Source organism: Cherax quadricarinatus, chromosome 26 (assembly GCF_038502225.1).
Source record: "Cherax quadricarinatus isolate ZL_2023a chromosome 26, ASM3850222v1, whole genome shotgun sequence".
Taxonomy (NCBI): Eukaryota; Metazoa; Arthropoda; class Malacostraca; order Decapoda; family Parastacidae; genus Cherax; species Cherax quadricarinatus.
The window spans coordinates 20,456,539-20,472,034 of record NC_091317.1 but is presented as its reverse complement, the minus strand read 5'-3'; the positions used below and the strand labels follow the sequence as shown (position 1 = coordinate 20,472,034).

At 39.0% G+C, this 15,496-nt stretch overlaps 2 protein-coding genes across 2 annotated transcripts in view; one reads left to right on the top strand and one right to left on the bottom strand.

The window, feature by feature from the left end:
• Positions 1 to 11,160, bottom strand: part of ppan (Brix domain-containing protein peter pan) — a 52,367-nt gene extending 41,207 nt beyond the window's left edge. The window contains exons 1-3 of the mRNA XM_053780516.2: positions 10,990 to 11,160; positions 9,424 to 9,591; positions 4,862 to 5,004 (exon numbers count right to left, since the gene is read on the bottom strand). Of these exons, the coding sequence (XP_053636491.1) occupies positions 4,862 to 5,004; positions 9,424 to 9,591; positions 10,990 to 11,007 (329 nt within the window). The 5' untranslated portion in view covers positions 11,008 to 11,160. The remainder of the gene's footprint in view (positions 1 to 4,861; positions 5,005 to 9,423; positions 9,592 to 10,989) is intronic.
• Positions 11,161 to 11,914: 754 nt separating this feature from the next.
• On the top strand, positions 11,915 to 14,176 carry LOC138853245 (piggyBac transposable element-derived protein 2-like). The gene is made up of 2 exons (XM_070088956.1): positions 11,915 to 12,043; positions 12,308 to 14,176. The coding sequence occupies exons 1-2, from the start codon at positions 12,038 to 12,040 to the stop codon at positions 14,174 to 14,176; spliced, it is 1,875 nt and encodes a 624-aa protein (XP_069945057.1). The 5' UTR covers positions 11,915 to 12,037.
• The last annotated feature ends 1,320 nt before the right edge of the window (positions 14,177 to 15,496 follow it).

Sequence of the window (15,496 nt, the reverse complement as noted above, 5' to 3'; positions counted from 1 at the left end):
GAAAGGTGACACACTTTCCAAACAATAACATCTCTCCATCTTCCTCTTAGGCCAGTGATTCTCAACCAGGGGTAAATTTACCCCTTCAGGGTAAAAAATTACATGGAAAGGGGTAAATATATATGTGCTATTTTTGTGCAAAACCTGAATAATTTATTTTTTCTGACCTTGTTTTTCTGTCCCTTTATGATGGAGATAAATTTTTTGTATGGAAGAGGGTAAATGGAGAAATACATTGAGCCAAAAGTGCAATTAAATTTTCATTTATTTCACGTATTTATTGTTTTTATAGTTTTCATGTACGATTTTATGTATGCAAATATTATTATACAAGTTTAAATAAGCAACATTTTTCACTTAAAATGTTTTATACTTGCTAATTTTATGGGTCTGGAATGAATTAATCCAATTTACATTATTTCTCATAGGAAAAATCTATTCAATATTCGTACAACTCACTATTCGACCAGCTTACATATCACAGTAAGCTTAGAAAAAATAGGTATGTACCATTTTAAGTTGCTATAGCAATTAAAACTATCAAGATTTACACAAAACAAAATAAATCACTTTATAGTAAGTACGTGTATATATTACAGTGGAACCCCGAGTTTCGAATGTATCGACTATCGAACGCTTTGGGTTTTGACCGGTTTTTTCGAACCAATTTTGTCCCAACTATCAAATGCACCCCATCTTTTGAACCGCTGGGTACTGGACCTGTCCGCCTGCTCGCTCTGTTCGCGTCCCCGCACAGGCAACATGAGCCAGTCTGGCTTTGTTGATGCTTGAGTGAACACTAACCTGCTCACTCATTCAAACATTTCACTATTAATTCACTGTGTTTGGTGCTTGTGCGACTCTGAGATAAGCCACCATGGACCCAAAGAAACTTGCTAGTGGTACCCCCCCATGATGGTAAAGAAAGTGAGAAACACCATAGACGTGAAGAAGGAAATAATACAAAAATATGAGAGTAGTGTGTGACTTACTGAGCTTGCCAGGATGTACAGGAAAAACAAGTCAATCATCCAATCACTGCTTCTATCCTGGCAAAGAAAGAACAAATCAGGGAAGCTGATGTTGCAAAAGGTGTTGATATGCTAACCAAAAACAGACCACAGACAGACGATCATGTTGAGAAGTTGTTGCTGGTGTGGATCAAGGATAAAGCTATGGCAGGTGATAGTGTTTCTGAGACAATCATTTGTGAAAAGTCAAGGCAGTTACCTGCCAATCTTGTGAAGAAAACACCTGGAACCAGTGCTGATAGTGAATTTAAGGCCAGCAGAAGCTGGTTTGACAGATTTAACAAGCGTAGTGGCATACACAATGTTGTAAGGCATGGTGAGGCAGCCAGTTCAGACAAACGGGATGCTGAAAAATTTGTGCATGAATTTAAGTGGTATGTAGACACTGAAAAAAAACCCAACAAGTGTTCAGTTGTGACAAAACAGGCCTGTTTTGGAAGATAATGCCAAAGAAGACCTACATTACTCAGGAGGAAAAGGCACTCCCAGGACACAAGCCTATGAAAGACAAGCTAATTTTTTTGTTCTGTGCTAACACTAGTAGGGATTTTAAAGTGAAGCCTTTACTGGTGTATCACTCAGAAAATCCCAGTGTGTTTAAGAAAAACAATGATATTAAGAATAAGTTGTGTGTCTTGTGGAAAGCAAATAATAAGGCATGGGTCATGAGGCAAATTTTCAATGAGTGGGTCCATGAAGTGTTTGGCCCCAGTGTGAAAAAATACCTCCTAGAAAATAATTTGCCACTCCATTGCCTCTTGTTACTGGACAATGCTACTGCACATCCTCCAAAATTGGTAGACCTACTGTCTAGGGACTACAGTTTCATTACAGTGAAGTTCTTGCCTCCTAACATCACTCCTCTCCTCCAGCCCATGGAAAAATGGTCATTTCTAACCTCAAAAAACTCTACACAAAAGTAGTGTTTGAAAAGTGCTCTGAAGTGACCTCAGACACTAAGTTGACCCTAAAAGAGTTCTGGAGGAATCATTTCAATATCTACACCTACATAAGCCTTACAGGTAAGACTTGGGAGGGAGTGACTTCCAGGACTTTGAACTCTGCTTGGAGACAATTGTGGCCACAATATGTCGTCCAGAGGGATTTTGAAGGGTTTGAGGCTGACCCTGACCCAGCCGATCCTCTGCCTGTTGCGGAAGGTATTGTGGTATTGGGCAAGTCCATGGGATTGGAGGTGAGTGGTGAGGATGTGAAAGAGTTGGTGGAGGACCACAGGGAAGAGCTAACCAATGAAGAGCTGGAAGAGCTTCATCTGGAACAGTATCAGACCACAGCTCAAGAACTTGCTTCAGAGGAAGAGGAAGAGGGAGTGGATGAGGTGCCTTCTTCAAAGATTAAGGAGATTTGTGCCAAGTGGAATGATGTGCAAATGTTTGTTGAGAAGTACCACTCTGAGCAAGCTGAAACAAGCCATCTTTGCAACAAGTTCAGTGACAGAACCATGTCCCATTTTAGGGAAATCTTAAAGAGGTGCCAGAAACAGAGGACTGTGGACAGTTTTTTTGTGAGAAGGGTCCAGTGACTCAAGCTGGTCCTAGTGCCATTAAAAGACAAAGAAGGGAAGTAACCCCGGAGGGCTTTGCTACCTGAAGTCTTTATGGAGAGGGATTCCCCTTCCAAACAGCAAGCCCTACTTCACTCCTCCTCCCTATCTTCCAGATGCTATCAACAATCTTCAATAAAGGTAAGTAAAAATGCTATTTTATATGTTTATTTAATTTTTTATCAATTACTAATTGTACTATGTATGTTGTTGTGTGTATGTAAAACTATAATGTAATCTCTATAAAATGTATTTTTTTGTGAATATTTTTGGGTTTCTGGAATGGATTAATTGTATTTCCATTATTTCTTATGGGAAATATTGCTTCGACTTTCGAACATTTCAACTTTAGAACTAGCTACTGGAATGGATTAAGTTCGATATTTGATGTTCCACTGTACAGTGGAACCTCAAATATCGAACTTTCTTCGTTCCAGACGGCTGTTTGAGTGCCATTACCAAACGAATTTATTCCCATCAGGAATAATGTAAATTAGATTAGTTCATTTCAGACCCTCAAAAATACACTTATAAAAGCACTTACAAAAATACACTTACATAATTGGTTGAGTTGGGAGCAGTTTGATATTTGAGGTTCCACTGTATTTTGAAATAAATTCAATTATTAAAGTTTAATTTGCTCTTTCATTAACAAAAGTTATAGTTGCTTTTCATCTTTCCACTATGTTTCTTTAATATATATCATTACTATTATTAGAGGTGCTAAATGATCACTATAGGTGGGTATTGGCCAATCTTGATGGATTAGGCGAGTATTGGATAATTTTAAATTATTACTGTACAAGCAAAAAAAGCACAACACCTACATGAATGGATCATTTAGCACTGCATGACAGAGGGAAAGTCAACCACAGTCAGCAGAAATGAAGGTTGGACAGCCAAAAGTGGTGCAACTGCAGCAATGATGTAAATACCGGGTTAGTATGTACAGTGGAACCCCAGATTTCGTCTGGTGCTGATATCGTACAATACGGATTTCAACCACTTTTTTGGGTGAAATTTTACCCCGGGTTTCATACCTCTGCTTGGAAATCGTCCATATCAGATGCGTCCACCCACTCGGGACACGGCCGCTCACATGTATGACTCAGTCTGCCTGTCACTTGTTCAGTGAGCAATACTCCAAGCGTTCATCCAAAACATTGGTGGTAGAGGGTGGTAGTGATGGTGGTAGTGATGGTGGTAGTGATGGTGGTAGTGATGGTGGTAGTGATGGTGGTAGTGATGGTGGTAGAGGGTGGTAGTGATGGTGGTAGAGGGTGGTAGTGATGGTGGTAGAGGGTGGTAGTGATGGTGGTAGAGGGTGGTAGTGATGGCAAACAACCAAAGATGTTGAGTTGTTGTTGGTGTGGCTCAACGAAAAACAGTTAGTGGGAGATAGTGTTGTGGAGGTGATAATGTGCGAAAAGGCAAGGCAGTTGCATGCTGGTCTCATAAAGACTATGCCAAGAAGAGTCTTCAATAAAGGTAAAAGTAATTTAAATGTTCATTTATCCATTAAAATTAGTGCTTTATATTTATTTCTCATTGTTTTCTGTATGTAAAACTATAGTTATTCTCTATAAAATGTATTTTTTTTAATATTTTTGGGTGTCTGGAACGAATTAATTGGATTTACATTATTTCTTTTGGGAAATATTACTGTGGTTTTCATCCATTTCGGATTTCGACCGACCTTCTGGAACTGATTAAGGATGAAAATTGGGGTTCCACTGTACTGGAAAGCAATAAAAGAAAAAAAGGAAACAGCCTGTGAAAGAATGGAAGATGAACAGGAGTGCAAAAGATCTAGAGCTAAAGATTTCTATCCTCGTGTTGCTTGTTCTGTGCACATGTGCACACACTCACACGCATGCACACCTCATTCTTTGCATACCATGATGGCTGTGCCACATCACTGGAAGAGCTATAAAAGTCATCATTCACTTGGTTCTAGGTTATTCTGGCACTCAGACTAATGAACTTGTTGCCTCTTTTGCACATTCCAGCTAATGAAGATCTTCATTCTTTCACACTCAGTTTCCTTTTTTTATTTATTGTTTTCCAGTAAATATTAACCCAGTATTTACATCACTGCTACAGTTGCACCACTTTTGTCTGTCCAACCTTCATTACTGCTGACTGAGAAATGTTATTTATATTACTACTGCTATTACTACTACTACTACTGTATTTATTGGATAAACCAGACTCTCACATCATCAGCAGCTATGTAATGTTGCAAGACTTGTGATGTGAAACTTACCTGAAAGTTAGTGTAGGTCCATGAGGCAGTCTACACACTTTGAGGTACACGCCAACACTGGTCTCCGAGAATATAACTAAGTGGGTAACATTTAACAGTCCTGCTACTGCTATAAAGTCCTTGATTTTATTTCTCTTGGTTTGCTAGAAAAATACATGACATCAAGATTTATTAACAAAAAATAAATTACAGTAAATAATCTGCAAATCACAAAAACTATATAATGTCATTTAACAATTTCACTGAAAAGAACCCCAAAATTAATATTGCTCCCAGTGTCTACCTTAAAAAAAAAAATCCGAAATGGTATGGAATTTTTGTCTTAAGGCAATGGTACCAAAAGTATGAAATTTGATGTAAAACTTACGTAACTATGCAGGAGCAAAGTTTGCAATTTGGGTTCAATTTATGCAATGACGATTCTGCCAAATTTGAGTACCATTTTAAGTAAATTTCATGGCTCCATTTGACCAAATTCTTAGCTATTTCACTAGTATACTTTCCATTCTATTGACTGAACACAAGAAAGTGTCCATTCAACTATTACAACTACCCTATGAAGTGCAATTTTACATAAAATGAAAAAATATATTTAAAAACCATGCAAAATAAACAACATTTCCATTGTTGATTAATCATGTCCCCAGGCCTCTCCTACATTACACTTGTCTTCCATTTGCAATTCATAATCACACAAACATAGATTTACTCTATTACCCAAATAATAAAATATAACCAGAAATGATTGGTCATGGTGTATGCCATACCAATAACTGAATCAAACCTGCTAAAACCCCATAAAACAGACCAGGGGTGAAAGGGGCCTTACAAATCCTCAGGAAAATTGGCAAAATTTGAATATTTCTGTGACTGAGCCCAATTTCAAGCTACTTCCAGTCCTGAAACCTACTAAAATCATCTGCCAGTAAAATGTCTTCCATTCTTTCAAACGATATCAAGAAACAGCAAATAAAACCACAGAAACCATCAAAGAAAACAACTCATAATTGCTATTTTACACTAAATGCATGGTTAGAGTTTTGCTTTTTTCATCATGCACTGTGGGGGGCAGGGTTTTTTTAAATTGTACCAACTCACCCTGCAGACCCATTCTCTCATATATAGGCCAAAATTTGCCACTCAGAGCTAATCTGAGTGATACGAGCTCATGACGTAGAACTATGCAAAGGACTCTGCGAGGAAGGTTGATAAGGCCAGCAGCCTCCCTGCTGCTGGCCTTATCAACATGGCTAAGTTCACTTCCTGCATGTAGACCAACACATACACCACAGCCTGATTGATCCAGAAATGACTTGAGAAACTTACCAAGTTTCCTCTTAAAGACAGCCTGGGGTTTCTTTCAAGACACAGCCCCTAGCGCCAAGAGACAGGTAATTTCCCTTATGCACAGACAGAAGATGCCAAAGTCTTAATCCCCTTACACTATTGAGTTGTCTCTTAGTGTATTCACTGTGCCTCTGATTTTTATTGGGGGTATTTTGCATGGTCTTCCAAACCTCTTGCTATGATTTATGCATCTGTAATGTCTATGTCAGATATGAGAATGAGGAGGACTGGGGCAAGTACTGTGCCTTGGGTAGCAGAACTTTTTGCTGTGGCAGACAATGATTTCACTCTCTTTACTTTACTCCTGGGTTCTATTTGTTAGGAAGGTAAATAGCCATCTGCCCATTTTTTGTTGTCCCATTTACATGCATTCTGAGCAATATTACACTATGGGTAGATTTTTTTAAGGCTTTTGCAAAGTCTGTGTACACTTCATCTGCACCTTACTTGTCTTTCAGTGCATCCAGCAATTTTAAGAGGCAAGAGCAACCTGCTCTAAACCCATATTCCCCTAGGTTGTCCAATTGAGATTTTATTTAATTAGCAACCTTGAAACCCTTTCAATTATTTTAATAATGTGAGACAACATATTCAGTCTATAATTTTTTATAATTGCTTTACTGCCTCCTTCTAACATTTTTGATGGACTGTTACAAATCTTATTTAAAAGCATCATACCTGTCACTGGTGTTAATGTGCTTTATTAGAAATTAAAGGTCAAAGCCATACATACATGTAGATAAAACCTGGTAACTTATTTTATGCACTATGCATGGCTATCTTCTAATTAATGCTTTAACCCTTTCAGGGTCCAGAGGCCAAATTTCAAAGTGTGCACCAGTGTCCAAGAATCTTCAAAAAATAATTTTGTTATTTTTTCTTATGAAATGGTAGAGAATCTTTTCCTGAAGGTAATAAAAGAAAAGGTTAGGGTGTGTAGAAGAGAGGGAGACTACTTCCCGGTAAAAGTAGGTCTTAGACAGGGATGTGTAATGTCACCATGGTTGTTTAATATATTTATAGATGGGGTTGTAAAGGAAGTAAATGCTAGGGTGTTCGGGAGAGGGGTGGGATTAAATTTTGGGGAATCAAATTCAAAATGGGAATTGACACAGTTACTTTTTGCTGATGATACTGTGCTTATGGGAGATTCTAAAGAAAAATTGCAAAGGTTAGTGGATGAGTTTGGGAATGTGTGTAAAGGTAGAAAGTTGAAAGTGAACATAGAAAAGAGTAAGGTGATGAGGGTGTCAAATGATTTAGATAAAGAAAAATTGGATATCAAATTGAGGAGGAGGAGTATGGAAGAAGTGAATGTTTTCAGATACTTGGGAGTTGACGTGTCGGCGGATGGATTTATGAAGGATGAGGTTAATCATAGAATTGATGAGGGAAAAAAGGCGAGTGGTGCGTTGAGGTATATGTGGAGTCAAAAAACGTTATCTATGGAGGCAAAGAAGGGAATGTATGAAAGTATAGTAGTACCAACACTCTTATATGGGTGTGAAGCTTGGGTGGTAAATGCAGCAGCGAGGAGACGGTTGGAGGCAGTGGAGATGTCCTGTCTAAGGGCAATGTGTGGTGTAAATATTATGCAGAAAATTCGGAGTGTGGAAATTAGGAAAAGGTGTGGAGTTAATAAAAGTATTAGTCAGAGGGCAGAAGAGGGGTTGTTGAGGTGGTTTGGTCATTTAGAGAGAATGGATCAAAGTAGAATGACATGGAAAGCATATAAATCTATAGGGGAAGGAAGGCGGGGTAGGGGTCGTCTTCGAAAGGGTTGGAGAGAGGGGGTAAAGGAGGTTTTGTGGGCAAGGGGCTTGGACTTCCAGCAAGCGTGCGTGAGCGTGTTAGATAGGAGTGAATGGAGACGAATGGTACTTGGGACCTGACGATCTGTTGGAGTGCGAGCAGGGTAATATTTAGTGAAGGGATTCAGGGAAACCGGTTATTTTCATATAGTCGGACTTGAGTCCTGGAAATGGGAAGTACAATGCCTGCACTTTAAAGGAGGGGTTTGGGATATTGGCAGTTTGGAGGGATATGTTGTGTATCTTTATATGTGTATGCTTCTAGACTGTTGTATTCTGAGCACCTCTGCAAAAACAGTGATAATGTGCGAGTGTGGTGAAAGTGTTGAATGATGATGAAAGTATTTTCATTTTGGGGATTTTCTTTCTTTTTTGGGTCACCCTGCCTCGGTGGGAGACAGCCAACTTGTTGAAAAAAAAAAAAAAATAAATAAATAAAAGAAAAAGTAGAAAATTTGATGGAAAATTGACAAAATTATGTTCTCGTGAATTTTGATGTGTTAGCGATATTTATGCATCAGCGATTTTGCCGACTTTGACTCCCATTTTAGGGCAATTACTTTATTCCAGTCCACCAAATTCTTAGCTATTTCACTAGTATTACTTCTATTCTATCGACTGAGCACAAGAAATCGCCAACTCAACTGCTTCAACTACAAAATAAAGTGATTTGAAATTGGTAATTTGGCCAATTTAGTGCAAAGTTCAAAATATTCCAATTTCAAAATAGGGTCCAGAATAAACAATGCAGGCATTCCTAGCACTAAACTAACATTTCCTCTATTCATTAGTTACATTTTCAGGCTTTACAAATGAATTCCATTTTGATTTTTAATTCACATAATGAATTTTTATTCAAACCAAAAAATAGAAGATTTACTGTAATGCAATATTGTAATAATTGTATAAATAATATCAGCACATTTGTGAACGTATATTAAACCCACCAACTGGCGTTTATTAGACGTGTGAGGTCATTTGTTTACGCTTGAACATCGGTAAAAATTTAACATTTCCGCTACTTTCAGCTTAGTTTCTAGCCATTTTCAGTACTAAAACCAATCAAAATCATCTCTATTTCTGTAATATATCTTCCATTCTATCAAATGAGACCAAGAAATTGCAAATACAACTATAAAAAACATACAAAAAACACTGCAAATTTGCTGTTTTAATCAAAAATTACGGTCTCAATTTTTTTTCTCTCATTATGCACTGTGTGCTGCAGGATTTGTTTTATGTGGTGCACACATACCACATAGATGTATTCTCTCATATCTAGGCCCAAATTTACCGCTCACAGCTTATCAGAGTGAGCTGAGCTCATGGCGTAGATCTACGGTTTGGACCCTCAACGTAAAGCCATAGATCTACAGCACGGACCCTGAAAGGGTTAAGACTTACTTTGAGTTTGGAAGCTGTATTCGGTTCCATCACTTTCCGGAAATCCATTGTGAGATTCTTCACAGTTTTCCCAACATTTCCTCGAGCAATGATGAAACACTGAGGAAGTTTTGCCTCCAGTGCTTGTTTGGCTCTGGCTTCAATGCGATTGCGCTTAGACAAACGACCCTGTTCAGGAAAACATAATAATTCACATTATTTAAATGAAATAATACTGCTTAAACTAACATTGTATGGACAGGTCTTCTAACATACAATGTCTGTTTACTGAGCAGGAAACAGGTACCTGGGTGTTATCCAGTTGTTTTGCATCATGTAGAAAAGGATCAAAGAGCCCCATTAGAAATAAACCACAAATTTACACTATCATTACTCATTACATAAATCATAATCACCAAGTAAAACTATTCAATCTATAGTGTTTTTCATATCCTGCAATCCATATCCATAATTCATTTCATGTCATCAGTAATGTAAGTGCTTTTGAAAGTATTTTTGGGGGTCTGAAACAGACTAATCTATTTTACATTATCCCTTATGGGAACAAATCGTTCGGTAACGGCACTCGAACAGCCTTCTGGAGCAAATTATGGCCGAAACTCGAGGTACCACTATATATATTCACAATATGCTTACTCTCAATATCTGTAATCATCTCAAACATTAAACAATTCACTGTGTCTACTTTAGGTTAATAATCAAACCTGTAATTCCTTTCTATCAGATATATTAAAGCCGTAGAGAATGAACTAATGGAATATTTAATACTCTTGTATTCATTGTAAACTCCTTAGCTTACAATTACACACACCTGAGTAACTGTATGCACAAAATTACTCAGTTAGTGCCTTATTAATCTTAAGTTAGTCTAAGTTTGCCTGAAATACTCTACATATAAAGGGGCTTTCAGCATGTACACCCAAATGTTATTCTCCTTTGTACAAACATTGTATCATGCTGAAATAAAATTGTTAGTAGTACATATTATTATTATTATTATTATTATTATTATTATTATTATGATCATTGGCAATAGCTAAAACATAAAGGCTAAAATGGGATCGACACAGCTCGATTGCTAGCGCACTCATCTCACACACTGAGGTCCGGGGGTCGATCCCTGATACAGCTGGAAACATTAGGATGTGTTTCCATAAGACACCTGTTGTCCATGTTCACCCATTAGTAAAATGGGTACCTGGGTGATAGTCGACTGGTGTATTATTATTATTATAATCAAGGGGGAAGCGCTAAACCCGGAGGATTATACAGCGCCTGGGGGGGGATGTGGAAGGCATTCAGGCTTAATTCGGGGAACTGGAGCACAGATCCAATTCCCTAAATCAAGAGCCCCTCACCAACATCAAGGAACCTTCCTTGAGGGGTCGACTGGTGTAGGTCGCATCCTGGGGCAAATTTGACCTAATTTTCCCGAAATGCTCTGCATAACAAGGGTCTTTCTATACAGTAGTATGTCAGCTAGGCCTGTATACCTTGTGCCTGTACTTGCATAAAAAAAAAAATTATTATTATTCAGTTGGAAAACCCAACTGTCTATAAACTCACAATTTTCCGGCGAGGCATTGTGTTACATTAACGCCAGCTGCTATGCTCAAACGTTCAGTATATCTCGCTCTTCCTGATTCCTTCTATGCAAAAAAAAAAAAATCGAAAAGAAATGAAATAAAATATAGGCGAGTCCTAGATGTGAGGATCACCATGTGGAGAACAGCAGCCACCACAGCTTGTTATTGCTGATGGGGGTAGTAAGGGGCCACCACAGCGTACGTCTTATCGAGTCCACATTCTTGGAATTAAGTAAGTTTATTCAGGTTAACACAAATACAGCTACATGTATTATCATATATAGCAGCATATGTGTAGAGAACCTGGGATAACCCAAGAAAGTCAGACAGAGTGACTTATTTCCATTGGGATCCTTGGTAATGTTATAGATCTAAAGAATAAAAAGGCACAATACTGCGACTGGAACAATATACAAATATCCCGCACATAGGAGAATAAAACCTATAACGACGTTTTCGTTCAAGTCGGATCGAAACGTCACCATAAGTTTCATTCTCCTATATGCGAGTTATCTGGTGATGCAGACCTAGTTGACACACTTGGCATACTTTATAGAAAGCCTCTTGTTATGCAGAGCATTTACGGAAGCCCAGATTAATCTTGTCCCCCTAGAATGCAGCCCACAACAGTCGGCTAACACTTAAATACCTACTTACTGCTGTTACTTAGTTGTTGTGTCGCCTGAGCGGCTAGTTCATTGTGCACCCCAAGCTCATCCTATGAGCGGTAGCGCAAAAGTAGCATTACGGTCACAACGCCCTTTACCGGGCAGGACCGAGTGTACTCGGTCCTCAAAACGTGGTTTTTTGCGCACGTCCTCCGACTCCCCCAGCGCATCTAGGTTCCCATTCTCTATTTCTGACCAATCACAGACCTTCCCTGAGTCGCCCCAGCTGAGAGGTGATGGCGGCTGCCCGATTCCCATTGGTCGAGAGAGCAGAATGTAAACACTTCTACCTTGCCGGCGCAAAAACTCGTGTTTCTCGGTTGAGTGCTCCTTATATACTGAAGCATTTCACCCAATACAATGTCGGTAAGTACTGATTTGTGTGTCTAGTGTGTAAATGAATAGTTTAGCCATATTTTGATATATATATGAAGGCGTTGTGAAGCATATTACGAGTGCACCATGCAAATGAAAAAAGTGCAACAAAATAGGACCAAGTACAGTCGTTCCTGCCCTTTTAGGTGCAGTTTTCAAGTTTCGGTATATAAATATTTCCATAAAATTTGGTAGTGTATATATGAATTCAGTAATGGTCTGGGTGTGTACAGAATGTTTTTATTGTCCTTCCAGATCAATAAGAAATTGTTCTACGGTGAGTCCTCCAAGGATAAGTCGAAATTTGTCTGTGTTTGGGATGATAGTGACTCAGATCAAGACTCAGATGACCTGGATTTCCTGGATAGTGAGGATGAATTCTTGCCACCAGATGCAGAGGTGTCAACAGATGAGGAGGAGGAAGCTGGGCCACCACCAAAAAAACAAAAATTGAACAAGAGGAAGAAACGTATTACTATGGAGGAATACCCTGATGAAGAAGTGCTTCAAGATGATCTTGCTTCTCAAGGAGACACCAAATGGAAGAATGAGGACATCCACACTGACCCTTTGCCTAAATATCAACATATAAAGCCTGTTGAAGTTAGGTGTGCATATGATTATTTTACAGACTTTTTTACTCAAGACATGATAGACAACATTACATTTCAAACTAATTTGTATGCCAGGCAAAAAGACATACATACTACTTTTCAAACAGATTCTGAGGAAATGACTAGGTTTATAGGTATTCTGTTGCATATGGGTTACACTGTACAGCCATCCATTGAGGACTATTGGAGAAGTGCAAGTAGGATAACTCAAGTTGCAGAAGTCATGGGATCAAAGAGGTTTAGGTTGCTGAGGCGTACCATTAATTTCAATGATAACACACAAAAGAAGGATAATGACAGATTCTACAAAATAAGGCCTCTTTACAATGGACTAACTAAAGCTTGCTTGAAAGTTCCAGCTACACCCAAGCAGTCTGTTGATGAAGTTATGGTTGCTTTCAAGGGTAAAACAGCTGGAAACCTAAGGCAATACATCAAAAACAAACCAGACAAGTGGGGTTTCAAACTCTTCTGTCGTGCCAGTGAAGATGGAATCATACATGATATACTGATGTATCAAGGTAACCCAACTTTTGAGAACCATCACATAAAGCTGTCAAATGAAGAAAGTAACCTCCCAATGAGTTCCAGGATTGTTCTTGTACTTGCAGCATCTCTTGACCAAAGAAAAACATCAGCAGTCTATGCTGATAATTTCTTTTCAAGTCTACCTTTGGTCAAGGTACTGAGAGACAAGTATAACTGCAGGTACACTGGAACAATACGTGATAATAGATGTGGTAAGCCACAACTGATGCCTGTGAAAGAAATGCAAAAGAGTAATGTGGCCAGGGGCTATTTTGATTTCCAAAGCAATGATGATATCCTTCTTGTAAGATGGAAGGACAACAAAGTTGTGACTCTAGTCACAAATGATGTCGGAGTTTATCCTTTGGGTCTTATTGAAAGATATGACAAGGCATCAAAGAAGAAAGACCACTTTGAGTGCCCAGGCATCATCAAGAACTACAACGCAAACATGGGAGGTATCGACAAAAGTAACATGTTGGTCCATCTTTACAAAACGCCAATGAAATCAAAGCGTTGGTACATGCGGCTCTTTGCTTATGTTTTGGATGTTGCTGTTGTGAATGCATGGCTTCTTTACTGTCGTGATTGTAGGTCACTAAACATGCCATGCACACCACTGAAGCTATTCAGGCTTGAGATCTCTGTCACTGCAAGATCCAAAGGACAAAAGGTCAACCGCACCAGCATGAGACGAAGTCGAGATTCACCCAGTACTTCTTTGGTTGACAGTAATGACGATTTGTCAAACGTGGAATACCCATCTGCATTTCAGTACCAACGTGCAGAAAGGCCAGATGACAGTGTGAGGCTGGATAAACAGCTAGGTCACTGGCCGGTGCGAGGTAAGCTGCTTTCATGCAAGTTTTGCAGCAAAAAGAATAATCATGTCACATCCTCATTTTGCTGTGCCATATGTAAAGTAAATCTGTGCATAAAGAAGGATAGAAATTGTTTCATGAAGTTTCATTTGCAAAATTAGTGATGTGAAATGATTGTTCTTTCTCAGGGAACTCAGGAATATTTCATTTGTAAGTTGCATCCCATTGCAATGTGTCATTGTTGATAAGTAGTTCCTATTTCTATTTTTTTACTGGTTACAAATTGTTCAGAAACAAGTTCCATTTATGTTTTTTATATTGTCTACTTGTATAATAAATTTAAAAAAATATTTATTTCGTTTTTTTACAACAATTGCAACATTGCAACATTCAAAAATGGTATACCCCAAACGGGCAGGACCGAATATACTCGGTCTTCGAATATCTGCAATTGCGCGAGATGTTACTTTCACAACTCTGTTTGGATGGTCTCAGTGACCTTACATTGAGTGGCTCTATCCCCTCATAGGAAATCACTTTCAAATTCACACTTTAGACTGCCTTGCCCCTCAAAGGGATTTATTAATAGACCCACTGAACACAATGTTACATCACTAGAAAGGAATGTTAGTCATTTCGTATTTTACAATTACTTCATATACTTGTTGTACACAGTACAGTAAGGAATACAATCATTTGGGTGCCTCGTGGCCTGGTGGCTAAAGCTTTCGCTTTACACGTGTGTGTGTATTCACCTATTTGTACTCACCTATTTGTGGTTGCAGGGGTCGATTCATAGCTGCTGGTCCCGCCTCTTCACTGACTGCTACTGGGTTCTCTCTCTCCCTGCTCCATGAGCTTTATCAAACCTCGTCTTAAAACTATGTATGGTTCCCGCCTCCACTACGTCACTTTCTATGCTGTTCCGCTGCCTGACAACTCTAAGACTGAAGAAATACTTCCTAACATCCTTTTGACTCATCTGAGTCTTCAACTCCCAATTGTGACCCTTTGTTTCTGTGTCCCATCTCTGGAACATCCTGTCTTTGTCCACCTTGTCTATTCCACACAGTATTTTATATGTCGTTATCATATCTCCCCTGACCCTCCTGTCCTCCAGTGTCCCCAGTCCGGTTTCCCTCAACCTTTCTTCATAGGACATTCCCTTGAGCTCCAGAACTAGCCTTGTTGCAAACCTTTGTACTTTCTCTAATTTCTTGACGTGCTTGACCAGGTGTGGGTTCCAAACTGGTGCTGCATATTCCAGTATGGGCCTGACGTACGCAGTGTACAGTGTCTTGAACGATTCCTTACTAAGGTATCGGAATGCTATTCTCAGGTTTGCCAGGCGCCCATATGCTGCAGCAGTTATCTGATTGATGTGTGCCTCCGGAGACGTGCTCTGTGTTATGCTCCTTAAGTGAGGTTTGCAGCCTTTGTCCACCTAGCCTATACTCTGTCTGCGGTCTTCTTTGCCCTTC